Below are 24,506 nucleotides of genomic sequence, written 5' to 3' on the forward strand. Positions count from 1 at the left end.
TATTGATATGAACACAAATCTTCCTTAATTTATCCAAAAATACTGGTTTTGTTTGCTTGATACAGTATAGCCTGTGACATTCTCTTAATTATGTCCACCCTCTTGCATGGTCAACATTTAATGGTGGCCATTTATTGGGGTATTCAATCTTGAGATGTTGGCCATTTATTGGGGTCATAAAACATAGGTTGATGTTTTATCTAATTATGTTACCTGTTGAAATCAATCAGGGTTGAAGTTTTCTGCTTGTGTGTGTCATTAAAATTTACCTGTAAAGGTATTAAACTTAGGTTTCTTTCAAAATTGACATTTCACCTTTTTTTGAAAATGTAGAATAAGACATTGTTTTAGTCTTTGTTCATTAATATTATTTTTATTTTTCTGTCTTTTAAATTTATATAAATTCATTTTTTTTTTTTAATTTCTTTGGTTTTTATTCATTTTTGTATGATTTTTTTTTTCTTTTAATGTCTTCTTAGTAAGAATCTTGAGAAGGCAGCAAAAAAAAAGACAAAAATGTCAAAGATAAAGTTATTGACTAGCATTTGAAAGACAACAGACTTTAATTAATTTTTTTTAAAAGTAAAAAAAAAAATTAATGTACATGATGTTCATTGTATTTAATTGTTTATTTGCAACTTTTCAATAGAAAAAGGCAGGCATTGGGAAAGTTTGCATTATATTAGAAGATGATATTCATTTATTCTTCATTTACCATAAAGTACGTCTAAAAAATAACTTAAATTGATTAAAAAGGTATAATGTCAAAACAAATAGTCATGAGTCAAATTAAAAAAAAACCAATTAGCTATTTATTCAACTAGTTATATTATTTCATTTTATGTTTGAATTTTCTTGTCATAATCACAGTAATTAAATTTCACAAACACATAATATATATGTATATTTTACCTGAGACACATGACCTGTAAGTTATATAATTTTAACACTTCAATGCAGTCAAGATTTCCCTTTATCCTTGACTTATTTTTGATTAATACCTTGTGTATTAATTAAGCGACAGGGGGTATAATGATGGACATATAGGGCCACCATGGTGGACATAATTTTTATGGCCACCATGAATAAGATAATGTCACAGGTAGTACTGTAGGTACATGTGCAAAAGATTGTTCTATTTGAATAGCCCGCAAATATTTACTTATAACTATACTGGAAACAGGATTGCCTTGTATTAACAGGCTAAATTCTGTCCATTCCCTTTGTTTTCCACAATCGTCAAAAAACGACTTTAATTGTTCCATCAAAGAAGAAACAGTACCTGAAGCCAGTCTTGTTGGACAAAACCAATTTCATTTTTTACTTTTGCCTAAAAAAGGACAATTTAGCTCATGAAGTTGAGTTTTTCCCTTTTTGTCCTTAAACACTAACGATAAACGCACATCTTCAGGAGTAGCCGAAATCAACGTCTTTGATCGACTTTCAAGAAATGTGTCAATCTCTTTCTTTAAGCTAACCTTTTTCTTGTTATAAGCTGTAAAACTTATCATACTTTCTAAATGGAAAATCCTTTTCTGGTCATTATAATCATCTAAAGAAAAATGATCAACAGATTCCTCATTCGGTAGCCATCTTTTTTCTCCACAGACTTGACAGAATCGATAATTTTGGTAATTATAACCACCACAACTTAAACAGGTCCCATTAACTCTGGGTATGGCCAAATAGCTCCCCATGCTCTACAATGAAAATCTCAAAATGTCAATTTAGCAACCCAAATGTCAAATGCTCACCCGAACTTATTCGTTACATATCCTTTTTTGGAGGGGAACATTACAACACCCTTATCCCCCTTTTTAGCAAGGACAAAATAGTCCACTAGGAAACGGTAAAACACTGGCCACCATAATGGTTTATTAACCATGCAAGGGACCATCATTGTGCAATGTTAAACATTTTGTTCCTTAAGATAGGCTAACAAAGGCAAAATAAGATTAAAAGGGAGGTACATATAATCTGCCCTAATTCCGCAAATTCTGTGAAATAACATTTTCTCTTGACGAGTTGGGCGATGGAAATGGTGTAAAATGTTTCAAAGAATTCCCTTTACTGTCCTGCATTGCATTAGAGTCCAGTGACAGTATGGCTACTGTGTGTGGCCCATAAGTGCTATCCACCAAAGAAATTTTTTCCGTAGACAACATACAATCTTGAGCAGATATATTTCTTGAAACACTATCAGCAGGTTTACTTTTTTAAGGAATATAAATCAACTTAAGATCCAAATTGAAATCGAATGTGAAGTTATACAACTCTTTCATTATGTTATTCAATTAATTTGGGATCTTTTGCTTTCTATTTTTCCCTAGCAAATACACAGGCAAGGTTGTCAACATATGCATCTACCCTATGATTCCTTACTCTATCTGGCACAGACCTTAGCGTATTAAGCAAAGCATGGGCTTCCTTCAAATGAATAGCCCTATCATCATTTTTGGGCCAAAAATCGGAAACTTTCATCTCACTTGTATCAGAAAAAATCAAAGCACCCCATTTAAAGGATGATGCATCAGTTGCCAATGATATTTGTGAGTGATTTGCACTTCTCCAAGAAAAACATTGTTTCCAACCATCCAAAAATGACCAATGCTCAAATTCATGTCTGAAATCCGAAGAAATATTCACAAAACCACTATTCTCTATAAGCAAGACTAATAGCCCTATTCACCTTCTTTGTAAACAATTTTGCACTAGGAATAGCTAGTAAAAAAGAAATACATTCCCCTGCAAACTTTTGCAATGTATTAAGATCTACAACCTTACACGACACAATTGTGTTGCGGAGCAAAGCAAATCTTTCTAACTTCATTTCTGGAATAACAAATGCCAACCGATTAGAATCAATTAGCATACTCAAAAACTTCAACAATGTTGTTGGAATACATACTGACTTTTGTAAATTTAGAAAATATCCTAATCTGCACAACACTTCACATACAATTGGAAAGCTTTAACAGCTAGTATAGCCTTTTCATTGTCTTTAGAATCACAATAAGATAACTCTATAGTCTTAAAGCCACAACCTATCCACCTATCATCAATGTACTGTAAACAAGGTACTCCTAAAGACATACAGAAGCTTGCAACTACCATGCCTGTAGTTTGGCAGACGAAAGCACTAGCCTTGAATCCAAAAGGAATTGTATTAAATACCATGAAATATCAACCAAACTGCACCCCAAAATATTTTCTAGATTTTTCACACAGAAAAATATGGTCGTACCCCGATTTATCATCAACTGACGTCATCAAGTCATCTCTTTCCAACAACCGGGGTACATCCCTTAGCATATCAAGGTTAAATGGGGAATCTTTTATCCATAAATTTAGAAACCGTTCATCATGGCAAAGTCTGGGTTTCGTTGGTTCAACTGTTTATGGCAAAATTAAATGCGGAGGTTCACATTCACCAACCTTTTAAAGTAATGTTAAAGACCCATTACATATTCTTTCTTCTTCCTTATGCTCCTCGAATATTTTAGCATTAGGAAAGCGTCTTTTAGGAGGATTGTTTGAATTGAACGACTCCCCTCTAAAATTTCCTTTAAAATGTTTGAAAAAATCTAGATCTTCTATATTAACACCATTTTTAATCCAGTTCAAAACATTATCAGGTGCGCCTAAATGTTCCAATTCATTTGCATTTAAATGGATATTGCAAGCTATAAAATTATCCAGGTTGACACTATCATCTGTAGTAAGACCCAATGATTTTACCGAAACTCTGGGCAAGGGTGGTGCCTTTTTACCTCTGTATTTAACCAAGCTTACGTGTGTTCGCTTTTCTAATAACTCGGGATGAAAAACCTGAAGAAAATTCCCATTCAGGAATTAATGTAGAAAGCTTTCGCTTCCTATCCTGTAATCTAATTTCTTCAAAAATCCTAAAATAAAACAATTATTTTTTTTTTTTTTTTTTTTTTGTATTTCTTTGTTAAATTTAAATTTTATCCAACAGGAAAATTACAGAGGTGGATACTCAACCCTCAACCCGCGTGACAATAAAATCACTAGGGCGTCAGTGTCCCTTGAGTCAAAGGTTGTATATCCAAAAAATGAATTACTGATATGTATCCTTAATATAATTATTTCCCTCAAAAAATTTACACAAATATGACAAAACTTGCTTTACATTTATATTCCTCTACTACCTTTAGACACCCTGTTATATAAAATGTATGGCCTTAATCTTCAAATATTGCGCAAAAATTACATTACTACATTATCATTCCTTCTTAATTTTAGGGCACTCTGCTTTATAAAGGCCCTCACCCTTACAAAAATGACACCTTCCTCTTCTAGCATAACTATGCCTGCCACCTCTACCAAAAGGACGAGGACTTGTACCATGAAATGGTCCACTCTGGGCCACTAGGAAAATTTCCAAAACCCGGTGGAAACATATAAGGCGGCGGAAACACACCATTATAACCCTATGGTTGAGGATATGTAAATTCGGTTAAATAAAAAAACAACTCAAACCCCTATTTTTTGTTTAACACATCCTACACTACTACTCTATGAATAGTAAAATATAATTGAATCATTTACAACATATCAAATATTACCATATATACAATGTACATGTTATGATCTATATACCGGTAAGCTATATATCCTATTTTTACAGCGGATAATTGTGAGGGCATTCCGGTCTATTGCTATCGCCTAGATTCCATTATGTAATATTTGTTATGGGTTCTAACCAATCTATAAACGTGATGAATATGTAGACATCATCAAGGGCAAACAAACATTCCTTATCGCTTGTTATAAATTCATTTCTTCAAAGAATGCTCATCAAATACTTTATATAGAAGATAAATTAATAATATTAAAATGTTTTGTTTTATGTATATACATATAAGCAAAAAATCAACAACATCCATAAACACGCATGCGGAAGAATATCTCAAAACAATTTGCAATCTCAAGGAACGGTAACTCTGCAAGGATGATTAAACATTTTTTGTGGAAAAATATGAATGCCTTCTCATATCCATTATATTTGAAAAATCGAATTATTACAGAAAAGTGAAGTATTGACCATGCACTTGCACTGCACTGTTATTAATATAGTAGAATACAATAATATACAAATGCATGACAAATTATAATACATGTACATTTAACTGTAATAAAAAGGAATGAAATAAAATGTAACAATAAACCTAGTATACTGATCTGTATATCTACAATATAATAGCCATTACGGTGAGGATGAATTCCTTGTTATTTATGTATCATCCACGAACGAACCTGTCCCAGAAAAATATATTTAAACATTAACCGCACTTAGAGATATAGAGCTGTGATATTTTTTTAGACAAGTGCCTGTCGAACCATCCGCAAGGACTTGCGGTCATCAAATTTACAGTACTTCAGTACTTTGAATTTTGAATTTGATTTATTTTTAAACCAGAGCAGCAATAGATGAAAGTGTTACTAGACATATTTGTTATTATTATTCTTTTAATATTACTTTATAAAACCAAACCAGCCTAGAAACATGCACCCTCTTCATCAATTAACTATTTTACTTAGAAATAAATTAAATCTATTGGACCTGTCCAATGGTCCAACTGCAAAGTTTGAGAAGGTTTAATTCACCTGTCAAAATTAAAAACCACAAAATTTTAAAATTAACCCTCAAGCCATCTATTAGATCTTGACCAAAACCCTAAATACCAAAAATACCAGAAACATTGCTTGCGTCTGTTAATGATCTACTGCAAGACACCGCACTTCCTGCATTTATTAATGAAACACCAGTGTTCACCAATCCTGTACTAGCTATCAAAACACTTTCTCTAGTACTTGTACTCGTGGGTAAAGTTGTTGCTACAAAAGAAACTTCCTCAGTCAAACTGCTACCTGAAGATCCTGGTTGAGCGTTAGACGATTCACGTAAAGCCTTCCCTTCAGGGGCACTTACTAGATTAGCATGTAGTATTGAAAAATGCACGACATTCGGACATTTTCCAAATTAATCTCTTTCCCTGTGAGCACCATCACATCATTAACTGTTTTCCCTGTTAGACCCTCGAACTCCAAACTTAGTTTTTACAAAGAGTAGCCATGAAAACATGGACTCTTTTCAGCTTTGCTAACCCATCCAAAACTGGCTTCTCCTGAGACCGCACCTTCAGAATAACCGGTATTAGCGGTTTCCCTATCAGGGAATGTCTTAGTTTCAATACACCAGCCATAATCAAACGAAAAGAAACAAAGAACTAAATGTCAAAAAGCAATTTTACAAACTTGACCAATTATTAAAAAATTGTATTCATTAAGCAATAATACAATGATAAACCTCGACATATATCATGTCTGGCATGTATATAACAAAGGTCTACTCGAATATACACGCATCAAAAGATTATTCTAGTTAAGTTGCTATTGTATAAGGTTTATATCTCCTTCTTATGTATATATAATAAATCCAGAAATTATACTAGTGCATTAACATTTATATTTACACGAAATTAAACTGAGGAAATTACAAATATTAATGTGAAGGAAAAAGGTTAAAGCTGTGGATTTTCTATATAATAGATATAGATGAAGTAAAAGCAAATGTGAAACCCACCCTCTTTCGTATTGTAATATTATACTATATTCTTATGTATATATATATCTTATTTTTTTTTTCTATAACTATATTCATTTTTATCTTGCTTCACATACATTTGTATTATGGTTTTATCTCATATAATTGCCCCATTTCTTGCGCCCAATAAAAGTAAGCGCGGAGTATTGGTCAAGATTAACAGTTCAGCATAAAAAGTAAATGCAAACATAATCTGTATTAAAAAAACACTTTTCCACCATAGAAAAATATAACAATATCACGACATGGAAATCTAGAAAAAAGTTTACCACCTTCACGCATTTAAAAACGGACAACATAAAATTCATTCATAATTCCGACAAAGACAACATCAATAAATAGGCTACACTACCAATTCTAAATTTCAGAATAAGATTCGTCCACAATGATGAATTAGAGGCAATATGAAGTAGCAGGTAATGTATCAGAATACAAACATAAAAGAACAGTGCATTTATTCCTTTTCCATTTTAACTCAAGAGCACAATCGCATGTTTAAATAGAATAAAATGTCAACTCTATAGATGTATAGATTCAGCGCAATGCTTATGTCTGTATGACATCAACCAAACATTAATGCGTCTATTATGTGTATCTGTAATATGTATAAATGTAAATTGACCCCTTATCTAAAAAATGAAACATATTCAACAGTTTCAGGTGTTTTGAAGTGGACAGTTATTGGAAAGGTTACAGACTATGGACAAAATGTGACACTATTTTGCCATGTGCCAAACTGTTGTCCCAAAGATTCCGGGTGGGATAGGTGGACTCCTGTTCAACGAACACTGTATATCGATGTCAAAACAGGACGAGCTAATAAAAAGTATGATGGAAAGACTTTGAAGGAAGGATACACTTTAGTTATACAAAACTTAACTAAAGACGATCTTAATGTTTCATATTCCTGTTTGTATGGCGTAACGTTAGGTGAAATAAAATTTCTACAAAAAGAGGATGTTTTCATGTGTAAGTATCTTTCACAGGTTTTGGGGAGAAAACTATATAATGTGTGCAAACAAGTTTTGTCATAGGCTTTGACTCATAACAATAGTTAAATAGATACAGAGAAATGTGGTATGATCATGATAAGTGCCAATGAAAAAACTCACCATCATAGTCAAAATTTATAAAAGTAAACCATTATAGGTCAAAGTAAGGTATTCAACACGGAATAGATTGCTACTACATTGCCACAATCGGGACCACGGGAATACTACATAGAAAATTGTCAAGAATAAAATGCATTAATCGCCTCACAACACTTTCAGGACGTTTATATTAAATATTTACCTTCTGGCAAAATATTGGGATAGGTTTTAAAAAAAAAGGTAAATACATTTTTAATCAAATCCAAAGCATCATTTCAAAAAAGAACTAGTTTAGGTTAGCGTGTGTTTTTCATTGTTTTTGCGTACATACCACCGCAATAAGGGATAAGCATATACACGCTATTCATTATAATTACCATTATAATAGAATATCATTTAATATTTATATTTATATGATACCTTTTGTCAATTTCAGATAGACGTCTTAATCAACTGAATGCTACAAGTAAATTAGCTAAAGGAGAAATGTAAGTAAGAGATATAATTTATTCATAATTAATTTGAACCAACTTGCTGGCTATCTGTAATTCCCAAATAATTTAAGAAGCGCTCGTCAAACTACATCTGAACATTGTTCTATTAGAAATGTGACATTTTTACAAAAGACTCTAAGTTAACAAATACAATGCAACCACCGAACATATCGCTGTATTTCTTTATTTTTTTGAAATACTAAGGATTTTCTACCTCAGGCATAGATTACCTTAACTGTATTTGGCAAAACTTTTTTAGGAATTTTGGTCCTCAATGCTCTTCAACTTCGTACTTTATTTGGCCTTTTTAACTTTTTAGGATTCGAGCGTCACTGATGAGTCTTTTGTAGACGAAACGTGCGTCTGGCGTATATACTAAATTTAGTCCTGGTATCTATGATGAGTTTATTATCTAATTGATAGATTAGTATCTCAACTTGTAGTCTTTCACGGAGGTTAAACATTCGTATGACAAACATTATACAATTAAAGATAGACATTCATCAATTTCATTAGAATTATACAAAATCGTTTTTTTTTTTATCTTTTGGTCATGTAAGCCCTAACATTTTCAAGTGTTTATCATCCCTGGTTTACATTTATTTTGTGGTTTTAGCAAATCCAGAAAGTTGCTCGGCATTAATTAAAGTGAATCCCTTTAAATAAAAGAATAAATTATAGCAGCACCATCATGTGTGATTGTACGTTTAATGTTAAACTTGTTGGTGAAAATAAAAACAGGTCGAACATGATATATTTTTGCTTTTGAAGACCAAACAATTCTACAATTTCAATTGTTGCAGACACACCACTTAAGGTAACCATGGACATGAATTGCTCAGATTTTTTTAGATCATCTATTCTAAGTCACCAAAATAATCTATGCAATATGTAGGAGAAGGATAAGTGGAGATGACTTTTTTTTTTGTATTCATGTAGAAATAAGCAAAGGTATCAAGTACAAATTAGCATATTATTGAGATATTTTCACATAATGGTATAACCACAATTTCGATTGATTTCAGTGCTGGTATCATAGTCGGATTTCTAGTAGTAGTGGCAGTTCTTGTTTTCCTTGTTTATTGTTGGAAACACAGAAATAACAGCAACGGAGGAATATGTGCCACACATTGTGAGTTTAAATGGTTAAACCAAACAATATTAGTTAGTAAAGACATTAAAAAGGATGATTACAAAAGTGTTTTGTTTTGTAAAAACATACTAATTGAATGTAACGGTATTTCTAATACATTTATTAATGGATTTTTTAAATGAAAGCTTTTTGAAGTGCAATAGTAGTAAAATATGTACAGTTTAGAAAAGATTGTGTTATATTGAAGTACAAAATTATATTCAAAAATGGCCGACATAAAAAGAACAGTCAACAGAAACTGTCACCGCTATGACAAAAGCTCAAGAAAAACTCCAGAAACATCAGTTTATAACAACCTATATAAAAATCGATAAAATAAGCAACACGAATCATTCCAGATTCGAAGTGAAATTTATTTTGCTTTGGAAGGAAAGGAAGATCATGTGTCAGTTATTGCAACATTTGGGTTCAAATTGGGTTTTGTCACAATCGTTGAAGAAGATAGGATCGATCGTCCGTGTGAAAATTTGAACATCATTTGTCATCGTTGTAATAGCTATTTAATAATGGTCAACAAACTCAGGATGGCAACTGCTAAACTTACGCGGGAATGACTTAGAGTTTACCACTTCGACTCCCTTTTTTAATAAGTGTATCTTCTTAAATGGACATGATGTAAAATGATTTGAGTAATAACAAAAAAGCTTTTTATATATGTGAAAACATTATTGTAATATAATTTATTCCATGCCTATTACATTCATATACTAGGTATTGGAAGAAAGCGTCTGTGTCATAAATGTAGAAAGGCGAAGTCTGAAGATAGGGTAAAGTTAAAACCTCATGGTAAGTGTTGAATCCAGATCTTTGTAACTTCACAAAATTGAACATATATTGTTCTTGATCATGTGCTATTATTAACTTCTTTCATGAATATTTATCCTTTCATAAGACTGGCGGTCTTAGTCGTTTATTTTCAAAACTTACAAACGACGGACTTATTTTGTGTAACGTAAATTTATTAACAGTTTACAACATATATACTTAAAACGTCTCAGAAAAATTATAAATATTTAGATATGCTTTTTGTTATTCAAATTTTATAATAAGTAGCATTTTATTTCCATATTTTAGCACTTTTGGTGTCGGAAGTTCATTAGCTCAGTATACAGTAGTCAGTGCATCGTTTCATAAATGATTTATATCTTACATTTCCTGTCATTCCCCGATATGAAAATGCAAAATGTACTAAGAAAACATTATCATTTTCCTCTGATAAAGTTATATGTAACCATAAACATGTAAAATGGAAATAATGGTCATATTTTGTTGGTCGAATAGCTTGTTGGCTTGCATCGATTTTGGTTTTACCTATCATATTCAACGTAAATCTACAAAAGCGATTCGGATGCACAAAACATATTGAGTGTTAAGTTCATTCTGGGTCATACCAACTGCTGGTAGATCTTTAGTCTGTGGTTTTCACCAGTTCATGAGAGCTACTCTAATATCATTCCCCGTTAACAATTTTAAGAAAACAGGAAATAATAAAGAAACTTGAATCAAACATCTTTGGGTTTAACTGTCAGTGCTGATGGTATTATCAGCTAGGTAGTTAGTTGTTTGGTACTGACATAATTTATAAAAACATACTTTCAATTCTCCGTTGATATACAATTCTTCAATTTATCTATCAACTAAGAATTCAACTGCTTGTGGACAATATGACCTTAGCTGAGATTAACTGTCCATTTAAGATATTTTAGGTCACACGCTTCACTACTTTTTCAACCGTTGATTTTCAATGTTTGAGTTTTGAACGTTACTATTAAAGATAGTACATTTTGTAAATCCTTTTCCAAACTACTAGTGTACATATTATATAGAATTATTTGTCTAGCACTTGGTCAAACTACTGTTGGATGGTAGTCAGAGCTTCAGTTCTAACATTGTGGGAAAGAAACATTACCTTATTTCTCAAATAAAACGTTCAGTTAACTATATTCTATTTTATTTGAATCTTCAAAAGATAATATAAGGGACACGTGTACACACAAATTTCAATGCGAAAATATGGTGTCTGAAGAAGTTGAATTGGTTGTCCTTTGTTGAAGGATGGGCACATGGCGTGCATTTCTATCAAAATGGAAAGTAAATGACCTTGAAAACCTTTTATAAAACCTTATATATATCAAAACGAGAAACACGTACGAACTACACAAATAGACGACAACTTAACATTCAAAGAGTTGCCAGTTGACAAGTGATGGATATCATAATTTCCATCAAATTCCCCTTTCTCTCAGAATCACATCGCAAAATAAGACAGTTTTAACTTGACAGAAACCATTAAAAATATTTCGAAAAGTTAAGTGTAATTAAAAAAATATAGAAAAAAAAGGAATCGTTGTGAGCTCGCTGAAACAACCCACGCGCCAAAACGGTTACTAGGCAAACAAAATATCACCCGCTTCTAAGTTCAATGACTGATTTTCACAAAGGTCAATTAATAAAGATTTCTTGATGATAAGTTCATCTACATTTTATTTCCTTATCTATACTATTAAACGAGAAAACCTCATTTTGGGTGTCGCTTCTCTTCCTTCCATAATAAATCAATCATCATGCATCTATGTCCTATAGGTACAGTGGATAGTCGTATTTGTCATCCATTCATATGGTTATTCAGATTGAGTTATTTTGGGCGAAAAACGAGAAAAAGGCGTCCGGATATGTTTCTGTCATTGGACGAAATTTCAAGTCATATTAGACTTCCGGTTTGCGTTTTTCTGTATACCTTGAACATACATATACTACGAATAAAGAGTATTTTCTGTCTGATATCATTTTCAAGTTAACTATCCACGGCGGTCACAGAGTTAATTAGATAGAGATGGTCTGTATAATATATCAATTACCGCCGTGGATCGATTATTAAACTGAGAATTAAAAGTAAAAACAAAATAGACTTTATAGTAATGAATGAGAGGGGGGCAAGACCTTTTCGGGACGTCGGGATCGGGTGCTTTTAAGATCGGAATTTCGGGATGACGGGATATTTAATTCTTATTAAATTCGGGACATCGGGATTTCATGTTTGTACATGTAAGCCCGGGATATCGGGATCAGGAACCCTACGACACCACCACCCCCCTTTATGAATGTTCATAATATACAGTTAAGCGCTAAAATTATTCATGTGTTATTAAAATTAATAGAGAACATTTTTTGGGGGGAAAAGGAGGAGCCGGGCTAGAAAAACAATTGTCCTGTCCCAAAGTACCTATGACTTTTGATACCTTTTCTGAAATTCTCCAGTCTTTAAATCCTTTGCATAAATTCATTGATTACAAAAAAAAAGTTGTGGTATGATTATCAATGAGACAGCTCTCCATAAGAGACCAAAATGACATCGAAATTAACAACTATAGGTCACCTTACGGCCTTCAACAATGAGCAAAGTCAATACCCATAGTCAGATATAAAAGATCACGAAATGACAATGTAAAACAATTCAAATGAGAAAACTAACGGCCTTATGTGTGTACAAAAAACAAATATATAACACATAAACAAACGACAACCACAGAATTACAGGCTCCTGCCTTGAATGTTCATAATATACTAAATGTATGTTCATAATGAAATAAATAGAAAACTAAAAATTGGGAATTTTGGAAATAGGAGGAGGGATACAAAAATGTTTTCCCTGTCCCCAAGTACCTATGACTTTTGATACTTTTCCTAAAATTCTCAAGTCTTAAATATTTTACAAAATTCTTCCTTCAACACTTTACATACTTTCTACAACGCTCTGAATGCCCGCGATTTCGCGGGTGTGTTCTAGTTATCTTTAAAGTTTCAACAATTTCTTTAGTATGGTTTCAAGGTAGTTGGGATAAAACAAGCTGCATTCAAATAATCATAACTCCTAGAAAAAATGGAATGAAAATTTTCTGTCTTTGAGTATCTATACAGTTTTCCTCTTCGATATGCACATTTTACTTTACATTTTGTTTTCTTATAAAAGACTCTTCTGATAATAGAAGTGAGATGGAAAGGATACAAGTTTGACTGGAATTTTTTTTTCTGACAATCCAACTCAATGTCAAATATATTTATCCTTAATTTATGAAAATGTTAAAAAAAAAAAAAAACTCAATACCGAACTCCGAGTTATCTTCAAAGCAAATAGTCTTTTAATAAATGGCTGTTAAAATGATGAGGATTCATTAAGGTGTTAAAATTATATACATATTTTTTTTTAACAACATAAATAAATATTTATTTAAATTATTGGCTTGTTACAATATCATTCAGGGGTCCAAGCTCCTCCTACTGTTCCCTGTTAAATCCCTCAGGGTAGAGATTAGTTGTAAAATACATATTACATTTTTTACATCATATATATATATTAAATAATATCACTTAATCACTTAATATGACTATTCATATGTTTTCTAATAGTTGCTAAAACATTACTTTTAATTTTCAAACATACTCTTCTATTGAACTCATTGAGAAAAATTGAGAAAACGTTGACATGTTTTGTCTTTTGATCAGATATGTAGTAGGCTTTGTAAATTGAAAAGCCCACAATTGTTAAAAAATAGTTTAAGTCAAAATATTCTTCTTCGGGAGTTTTATATCCAAATACTAAGAGTTTTAGTTTTATCTTAAAAGTTATTTTACTGTTCTCTAAAACTTCTTTTATTTTATTCCAAAAAAGTTTTAAATACGGACACAGTATAAAGAAGTAATCATAATCATCTTCTTGTGTGCAAAAATTACAAGAACTATTGTTTACAATTTTCCAACTGCATAAAAGTTTCTATGTAGGTAGAACATGTTGTAGTAATTTCCATCTACAAATTCTAAGTTTCTTTTCTTTTAAATATCTGAATAAAAAATTTATATGCATAGTTTTGATATAACACATCATCTATATCAAATATACGCAACCATTTTTTGGGTCCAATAGCTGGTTCAATTTTTTTTCTTTATCAGAGACTTATATAAAAGTTTATTTATTAATTCTTCTAATTTTGTAGGTAAACCATCCAATATAAATTGGTTTCTTTTTATATATACAATACTTTTTATAGAATTTTCCGATTTTAAAATTGCTGCCCAGTCTTTTGGTATAGATTTCTTAACTAAATTAATTTCAGCTATCCAGTTTGAATTATGAATTAGTTTATTTAAAATGATGTCTTGAGAAATACAGTCTTTTCATCTATGATATCATTTACATATTAAATAAGATCGCTTTTAATCCATTCTTTTAAAAATATAGCTTTATTTTCAAATTTAATAAATTTATTGTTCCATAATATTTGTTTTCTTATATCTGTAAATGTTTCTGGTTGTTTTGTTAGACCTCCACCAGTTAATTTCCAACATTTAATAATAAATAAATTTGGTGTATTTACTGTCTTCTGATTGGTTTAAAGTATTAGTTTTATTTTCAATGTTGTCAATTTTTATGGCGACACGCCCACTCTGACGTTGTGTATTCATACGACAACATGTGTCTACGTTGTTTTTGTTAATATAAATAATATAAAACGTTCTTTGAGTCTTACTTTTGATAGAAATTTATTTATAATGAATGGCAATCATTTATTTTTGAATTTATTGACCCATAAAATTAATTTTTGACTCTTCACATTTTACATAATCCGCTTCGTTCATTTAAAGGTTTTGATACTATTGATAAAGTTGTAAAATTTGGTTCAACCTATAGAATTAATGCTAGATGTGTTTTATCCTCTGTTAAACTATCTATCACATTTAGAAAAACTACAATTTTAAAGCTAACATAAATATTTGTTTAATCTCTAACATTTGTAATTTGATAGAAATATCAAGTTTGAAAGAAACAATACTTTTTGGAGAAGAGATCAGGAAATATGTTAGAATTCATGTTATTGGAAAAAATGGTGTCGGAAAGACTTGTCTTGTACGAAGATTACTGAATCAAACAATTAAAGACGTAGAGAGCACTGATGGAATTGATATAAATAGAATATGTCATATTAAAGAAAGTGATCTCACATGGAGCATCTATAATGGTGAGTTACATATTGTTATTGATAACTGCACATATTAAAAGTTATACGGTTCGCTACTGACCCTCTATGGATTCATACGGGTCAGTAGTAAACCGTGTAACAAATTTATCGCACGCAGGACTTTTCTGCTGCGTTTTGTTGAAAAAATAAACAATGATAGTTATCAAAGGTACCAGGATTATAATTTAATACCGCAGACGCGCGTTTCGTCTACATAAGACTCATCAGTGACGCCTATATCAAATAAAGGTATAAAGCCAAACAAGTACAAAGTTGAAGAGCATTGAGGACCCAAAAGTCCAAAAAAAGTTGTGCCAAATACGGCTAAGGTCATCTATTTCTGGGATTAGAAAATTCAAAGCTTTGAAACGCAACAACATAAATAGACGACGTCACCATTAACGCGTCATGAACCCCTCTGAAATTTACTACCCCCCTACGGTCTCATAGGGGGTCACCACGTGACGGCGCTTAACCAATAAGCAACATGATAATTTACCAGCGGTGCAATAAATATAGATGAAAGGCTCATTCATCATTAAATATCCTTTCCTTTATTCAATAACAAATTGCAAATTGAAACGATCTACCTGTTCTCAGCATGTTTGATTTTCTCATAAAAATGAATAAAGCAGACTTTTACTATTGTGCAAGTGTAGTTATATGTAAAAGAAAATTACATATAACAGTCTGTTAAAGCTCTAAAGTTTACAAACCTCCGTAGTCTTCGTCGTTAAGGGAGAATGGTAGTATTGTCTTGTCTATAAGGGTTGATAATAGCATTTTTAGTATTTTAACCGTATTGTAACACTGCCAGACAGGATTTCAATTTGACCATTTGGAATTTGGAATCTTTGTTAAAATGCGCCTATGTGAGCAGCAACCTCTATTAAGGAACATGAAAAATCATGACAGGTAATAAAAGGAAAATAAAGGTTAAGATTTAAAGATTGGCAGTCAACAATCAAAGATTGAACAGTTATCAGACGTTGTTCACAGTATTAGACATGTTCACAATAAGCCAATAGCGAAACCGAAACCGAAACCGATTCCGAAAATAGTTGTGAGGTAGTGATAAATGTTTATAATGTAAATTAACTCAACTCTTTTACTTAATTGTATTGTTTGAAATGTTAATACACTAGATGGAGTATTACTTCAAAATTATGAATTATTCGAAATACTAAGAATTTTCTTATCCCAGGCATAAATTACTTAAGTCGTTTTTGGCACAGCTTTTTTGAATTATTGGTCCTCAATGATTTTCAACTTTATACTTGTTTGAATTTCTAACTATTTTTCACCGAGCTTACTGATGAGTCTTATGTAGACGATAGCCGCGTCTGACCTATCAAATTACAAGTCTGGTACCTGGTACTTCAATTCATCAATTGACATGAATATATCAAAAAAGCAAACTTAAATTCAACCATTATTGAATACAGTAATACAAGATATATACAATTTAAGATGTTGATGCAATTTATTTATGATATAAATAATTCATGAAGTAGGTATCATCGTATGAAAAGAGTTGCAAATAGTTCTACAAAGGTGCAATATCATTCCGAATTTTAAGAGAACCTATTATTTTATAAATGTCCATTCGTCTTATAGAATGTTCTACATTAACTCTTCTTGCACGAATCTTTTCATTGAAACAATTGCGTTGATCGCGGAGTTTTTGCATTTTAATTGCGTAGCTGCCTTACAGTATATGATGATGCAGTATGATTTTCAGATGGATATATGGTATCGCGAAGTAAGGATCAATCGCCAGGAAATATCTTGTGTGAACCGATCGCATCCATCAATGTGTAAGTCATTGCACGGTGGGTATGGTTGTCCTGCGAGAGAACGTTCTGTGCTGGTGATTTGGTCCTGTCAGGTGCTGGTGGGTCCTGATTATGTGCTGGTGGGTTTGTTTACATTGTATCAGAACGGCAATAAAACGACTGTTTTGTTGCTTAATTTTTCTCTGATGCGTCATAAGTACCATGCAAAGTATATTACAACAATATTTTATTGCAAAAGTCGTGCAAGTTCGTTAAACGGAATTGTCCTGACGCTGTGCTGGTGATAAGAAAAACGGTCCTGGTTCTGTGCTCCTATGTCCTGGTTCTGTGCCTTTATATTTTAGTTAAAAGTGGCATTTATTCAAGATCATTGATGCTGTACTATTATTGACTAATTAACTGTTGTCTGCTTTCTTGAAATTGACATTGTTGTGAATCTGTTTACTGTTATTATGAGAGAAAAAATACCCCTATTTTTTAATTTTTTTTTTTCAAATTAACTGTAATCTTATTTATTTGCCTGTTAATGGAACCCTTCTTGCCCCCTTTTAAGATAGAAAAATATGTTTACGATTTTCGGGATTACGATCATTTTGCAAGATCATATATATGCTCACCTGTGTCGAGGGGTCGTGTTAGGTTCATGTATTGTCTTAACGTCCGCAATTACAAAAAGATCTTTTCTGAAATTACTTGACCAAATGTTACCAAATGATTTTTCAAGAGTGAATCTAGGAAAAACAATATTCATCAACAAACATGACCACTTTCTGTTAAAATGTATTCGAGTTTTTAGTTACAGCCGATTCCATTGAGTATGTAGGCAAAGGTAATATCTTTGGTTAGCTTGCTTGTTAACTAACCGTGAAGTCATTGTTAGGTAAGGTGTACTACCCTCCTTTCGAAGTAGCCTGGTCCTACAGACAGAAAGATGTGTCATTTATCGGACCAGTCTACTCTTAAAGTAGGGTAGTTTACATAACCTAACAATGACTTTTCTGTTCAGCAAGCAAGATAACCAAAGATATTCCCTTTATCTACACACTCATTGAAATCGGCTTTAATATTGCAAAAGTTCAAGCAATTAGGGCAAAACTTACCGAGTAAAACAAATCAAAAGGCCAATGTCTATCTACCTTGCACATTTCAGAAAATTCAGATCAGATAACGAAACTAGGTCCAGCAGCATTTATAAGCAATTTAAGATTTTGACCCTCACAGTTTCCATTCACCACAAATATTTTCGTTACAACGAATCATTTTAAATACAAAAATACCATTTGCAGCCTTTTGTTTATCTATTAATATATGTATACGGATAAAGTTATGAAAGGTGAGGAGTCCATGTCATCTGAAATAAATGCTAAGCATAGATCTAGTAAGTGACAGATAATCATGACATTAAAAAAACTCTCTTCTTTTCGATTTTTTTTCGAACAAATTGACACATAAAAAGAATTATATAGTATTGTGGAATTTTTAACTTGTGTTCAATTCATTGGTTACACCTTTTACTAGGATAACAATCCTGTCAAGTATGAGCTGGGTAAAATATTTCAGAAAAGAAGATGGAAATGTGAAAATTTCCGTGCGTCAGGTGCAACAGCATACGAACAGCTAACATGCCTCGTCAGGGTGGAAGCCGAAAAGTCCACGAAAATTTGATTTAAAACCTTTATTTGTTCCAAAAAAGTTATAGAGATTTTGTTGAGGATTTAACCATCTACGACAACAAGAATTTTCTTTTTAGAATTTACAGCTCTTCTATAAAGATATGCAAAGCAAACCATTGATCAAATTGCTTGCTATGATTATTTGGTTGTTTGTAAACTACAGGTAAGTAGTATGTTTATTATATACTAGAATTGTTTGGACAATAAACATTAACTTCAATTCCTGTCAGTTTGTATTTGTCCAATCAAATCCCAGTATGTATTGAAACTCCGCCTACCTATTGTTTGAAAACATCCAGGAAAACATAGCAAGCAAGTCAATCAAAGTTTTGTTTTGCATGCTTTTATAGAAGAGCTGTACTATATATAATGCAAAGAAGCGTTTAAGTCTTTCGCCAAAAAATACTATCAATTTCTTTTTGTCCTATGTAAACTTCCGTACCATTTCCTTCCATTCATGATCATTAAATTGAACTGTAAAATACTTCTTGGTACCTTCTTAATTCCTGTATAAGTCTTATGTAAACATATTTATGACAATAACTGTTGTGAGCACAAGATTCACTGCACACTTTTAAAGTTCTGCTTCATCAAACATTATAATGTGAACTTAAGTTTTGAGACTTTTTTAATCGACACGATTGGGATTTTTGTATATGAGAACATGGTTTATCTATTAGTTGAAAATGCGGCTTTGAACTAGCTTTCAGTACCTGCGAGCATTCGTTGTTCAATAATGTGTGTCTTTGTGTTATTATTTTATGTGATAAATTGTTGTGTTGGTACACCACTGTAATAATGAAGGAGGAAATGAGGAGGGTTGGTTGGGTGGAAGTGGGGAGGGGTATGCGGAGCGCTGACAAACATGTCTATGCGGCATGGGCTTTGATCATTGTTGAAGCATCAATGTAAGGGGCATTTAATATCTTAATAAAACTATTCTTATTTTAGATCCTACAGTCCTTGGATGGTGTAAACTTCCCACTAACACCATACACCATTACACTATTACACCATACACCTTGTACCATTACACCATACACGTTACACCTTTGCACAATACACCTTACACGTTACACCATACACCATTCCCCATTCTATCTACACGATCCGAAATTACCCATAATGCAACGACTACAAATTTATTTATTTGTGTTAAAAAACGAATTTTGATCACAATATTGCAAATTAATATATAAAATTAAGACTTCCGTGATCATGGTCATATAAACAATACAGATCAAATACATATACATGTATTTGTAAATAAAGTACGCATAAAACTTTGCTTGTAATATAAATAAAGCCGTGGACTGCCTTTCTGTAGAGGCTGTGTCTGCCGGTACACGCGTGATCGAATTGGCCTCCGTTAATAAACAACAATATAGGTTTCACTGCTTTTATTATTAAGTTCTAATCGGTTTTAAAATGTAGCGTAAATTTAAAAAACTTGGTTTTCAGATAAAAATCGACAAACAATGCAAAAAACGAATAGTACTTAGATCATATAAAATATTCATAAATAAATGAAAGCGATATTGGTGTACAGTTAACCGGTCAGGGCGAACTCTGAAAAGCGAGTATACTCTGTTTTGCGAGTTTACGATCCCGTCGTGCAATAACTAATCATGCTTATGGCCAGCGTAATATAAATGATAATTATTTTTCTGCACCAATCAACAGTACATTCATACATATCCTTTTTTATTCAATTAATTGAATGATCCACAAAAATCAATAGCTTTCACATCATCTTCGTTAAAAACTAAAACGAATGAACCTAAACATATTCCGGTAAATTTTTGCAATTTCTTCTTTTTTTTCTCTCCCTTAAAATGTCGAGATTGAAAACGCATTGTTTTGTTCCTTTATAGTACGATATGATGTATTATTTTAAATTGAAACTCGAATTTTTTTCCTAAAATTTTGAAAAAAATCTCAATTGTTTTTTAAGTAATAATCCTTATACGTTCAACATTCAAAGTTTTCGTTTGATGTTAATAAAATGTATGTATCTTTCACTCAGTAAGGACATTGGTCAGCAGAAATTCAAGGTTGGTCAGGTTTTAGTGTTAACGTTTCTCGGACCAACATATTTTGGTCTTGCCAAGTAATCCTTGATCACAACTCTGTTGGACCTCCTACGGCATCCATTAGTTATTGAAAAGTTCAAATAAAAGAACATATAAACCTATCAAATGTACCGTTTATGAAATAAAAATATTGCCAGTGGACCACTCCAACCTCTTTTTTGGCGCTTACAATTTTCAACCCTCGAATTAAGCTTTCCAATCTAACTAAAATTCAAAACTTGCTTTCTCAGTAACCGATCTTTTCGTACCGGACAGGCAACACTCGTTATTTTATAAGAAAAGCCTGCTATGGTTTAACACACATGCATGTTGTCTACTTGAAAGTTTCCGCACAGACACTTGACTCAGAATAAACATCGAATATGGCAGTGGAACTACCATTCTTTTTTTTTTGGCAAAGGTTACCGGGTTGCTACCGGGTTCAAAATATACATGAAATACCATAACCCCGAGATTTCGATCTGTTTCATGCCAAGAAATTCTTGCTCAAAACTCTAGTGGTTCTCCTACGGCACCCATTAGAATATGATTTCATTCAACAAAATAATTTGTCATGCATGTACGTATCGCTTTAAACACGGACATATACATGTACCAAATGGTGAATATGAATCAACCATGGAATTGCTCTGGCAAATTGTTAGCTCGTAAAGTTAAAAAAAATCCATGTTTGAGAAAGGTGTTGGTTTTTTTTGGGGTTTTTTTTGTCAGAGAAGTTAAAATGAAATTTACCGGTAAATGGAGTTACACTGACTCATGGAAGTAATATTGTGAATCTTCACAATTGAAGAATGATGGATTGAACCTGGTTTTATGGCAAGCTAAATCCCTCTTTCTCTTATAGGCGATGTTAAAAATACCGCTATTATATGACAATAAAATTTGTATTTATGGCGAATAATACACTTTAAACTCTGTCAAAGCCAAAATGATTAAATATATATATCTAATATAAATTCATTCATGCATGCAGTCAAACATTTCTTGAGTGAGTGAAATAATATAAAACAATTTTTCAAACTTTTATCTGTAATGCATTCAGCCTACATGTGAAAACAAACCGGGAAAGGACTTGTGATAGACAAATGGACAACTATATACATGATATACAACATATGTATTGTTATTTTCTTTAGTTATAAAATGTAGAAAATACCCGATTCATTTATCCTCATTACACATAATCTGTGTTGAAATGCGTTGAAAACATGGGAGTTTGTAATTCTTGCTCCTATATTCATAAATATTTTCTTCGCCTAAACTGTGATCGATGTTTATATTGTTCTTATGAGTCCTGAATTATATAGTACGTATCACACCTCTTAACACAATCGTAAGAAAGGGGGGAAACCTTGAATGACACAGTACAAAACTCTCAGTATATGATTTTATTTTATCATGTCCATTATAACGATTAATCTATATATTGGTTACTAAAAAACATGAAATCGACAATAAAATTATACCACCAGCTATTTAATTGTACCATGTTGGTACTACTTCTACTACTTTGTGTTACACGAAGTTCCTCAAAACAGGGACTTAGTATAGAAAGTACCTGCTCAAAATAAGGCAATTTTGACATTTCAAAGAACTCAGGTGTTTTTCGTTTTATTTTGCCTGGCATTGTCGGTATGTTTTCGTTTGAAATCCCCATTGCACATTATATGTTGCCTCCCTTATTGTGCAGCAGCAAATATTCCAGAAGTACGTAATAAATACTTAGGATCTTGTATCATGACTAAATAATTAATAAAAGTAATGAATCCTGTTTTCAGACAGGATAATATGCTCATCTTGGGGCCTTTAATAGTTAACTTACTTTGGTCTCTTGTGGAGAGTGGTCTCATTACCAATCATATACTATAGTACCACATCTCCATTTAATGGGTGCACTCTGTTTGCACACATTTGGGAATTAAAATGTTTTACATTTGCACTCAGCTTTTGATTACATTTGCACGCATTTATTGAACAGGTTTATTTCAATCAATCTAGATTGCCAGTATGTTCTCTTTTTATTCAAAAAAGTGTCTCGCAACAAAATTTCAGTGATTTGATACCTCAAGCTGACTTGTATAATAAAATTATATCAATGCATCAACCAAAACTGACCATATTTACATTTTATTATGTAAACCTATATATATATAACTGCATAGTACATGTAGTAAATCAGCAATATTTTGATGTCAGAATGCATTGCATTATACAAATGACAGAAACATTGCAACACATCAACATAATTTCAGTGATTTGATACCTCAAGCTGACTCATATAATAAAATTATTTTAACACGTCAACAAAATTTCAGTGATTTGTTACCTCAATATATTGTTATCTGATATTGGACGAAAGATGTTGCCCTTTTATGTAATTATGTAATACAAGTTACGATCATTTGAAAACACATATTAAACAGCCAAATGGATGCACAAGAGCTAAAATAGGAGTCATAGATCCTATTGACAACAATTATCTGCCCAATTTTATTGATTTTGTAACATTTGTTTCAAATATGACCAACTTCTTATCCAAAATCACCAGCACCGTATCAGGGCCCACCAGCACAATGACAGGACCCACCAGCACAGTATCAGGACATGAATAAATTGAGAAAATGCTAAATTTTAATAAATTGCAATGTTTTTTTCACAAAATAGTTTTGTCGTGTGGATTGCGGTATAGAAAGCGGACTCTATGAGCATTTTTGATTTATTTTTTCAGTTCTAGATTTTCTGAAAATAAGCATTTTTGTGTTACGCTTACTAAAACAGTTTAAAGGGTCAACTTTTTAATGGTTTACATATGAACCCATAAGAAACAAAATTGAAAAATCTCAACTGTTTTCTTCCATTTTTTATGAGTGAAAACGTCAAAAATCATCATTTCGTCTTTGTTTACATTTTTTCATTGATCACCAGCACCCGTCAGGACCGAATCACCAGCACAGAACGTTCTCTCGCAGGACAACCATACCTACCGAGCATTGGGTCATCTAGGAAACCAGATTTGATGTATCTTATTTTCTTTCCTATATATCTATTATGACTTACGTATTATTACAGTGTATATGACAATATCCACTATAAAACAATGCCTGATTTTGGTTATTCTTTGGGAGGTGCCATCTATAGATTCAACTATCTCTTCCAATTCTGGCCAATCATCCTTCACAGCTTCCTAATCTTCAGCTGAGGCAATGTTATCATTAATCTGAATGCTTCATGAATAATTTCATGGACAGCTTTATGAATTAAAGTTTTACTAACTTTAAACATCAAAGTCATTAGTTCAAATGTAGGGTAACATCTTAACCAAATCAAATCAATTAAAAGTTTGGGTTTTTTATGTTTTATTTTGCTAGCTTATACTTACAACTCCTTCATTCCTCTGTCTTATTCTCTCATTTTTTTATGTATTTTATCAAATTTGAATCCACATCTTAATTGTAAATGACTTGCGTTAGAATATTTATTATTCATTACTCGTTGAGTTTCACTTTGTTGTTTTGATAGATGTATTCAAATTTCACACAATATAATGGAATATCAGGGTTG

The 24,506-nt window shown here is 32.1% G+C and overlaps 1 protein-coding gene across 1 annotated transcript in view; it reads left to right on the forward strand.

The window, feature by feature from the left end:
- Positions 1 to 24,506, forward strand: part of LOC139526644 (uncharacterized) — a 53,257-nt gene that overhangs the window by 17,331 nt on the left and 11,420 nt on the right. The window contains exons 3-7 of the mRNA XM_071321805.1: positions 7,286 to 7,600; positions 8,159 to 8,210; positions 9,242 to 9,348; positions 10,081 to 10,155; positions 15,171 to 15,383. Coding sequence (XP_071177906.1) covers positions 7,286 to 7,600; positions 8,159 to 8,210; positions 9,242 to 9,348; positions 10,081 to 10,155; positions 15,171 to 15,383 — 762 coding nt within the window. The remainder of the gene's footprint in view (positions 1 to 7,285; positions 7,601 to 8,158; positions 8,211 to 9,241; positions 9,349 to 10,080; positions 10,156 to 15,170; positions 15,384 to 24,506) is intronic.

Source organism: Mytilus edulis, chromosome 6 (genome assembly GCF_963676685.1).
Source record: "Mytilus edulis chromosome 6, xbMytEdul2.2, whole genome shotgun sequence".
Classification (NCBI taxonomy): Eukaryota; Metazoa; Mollusca; class Bivalvia; order Mytilida; family Mytilidae; genus Mytilus; species Mytilus edulis.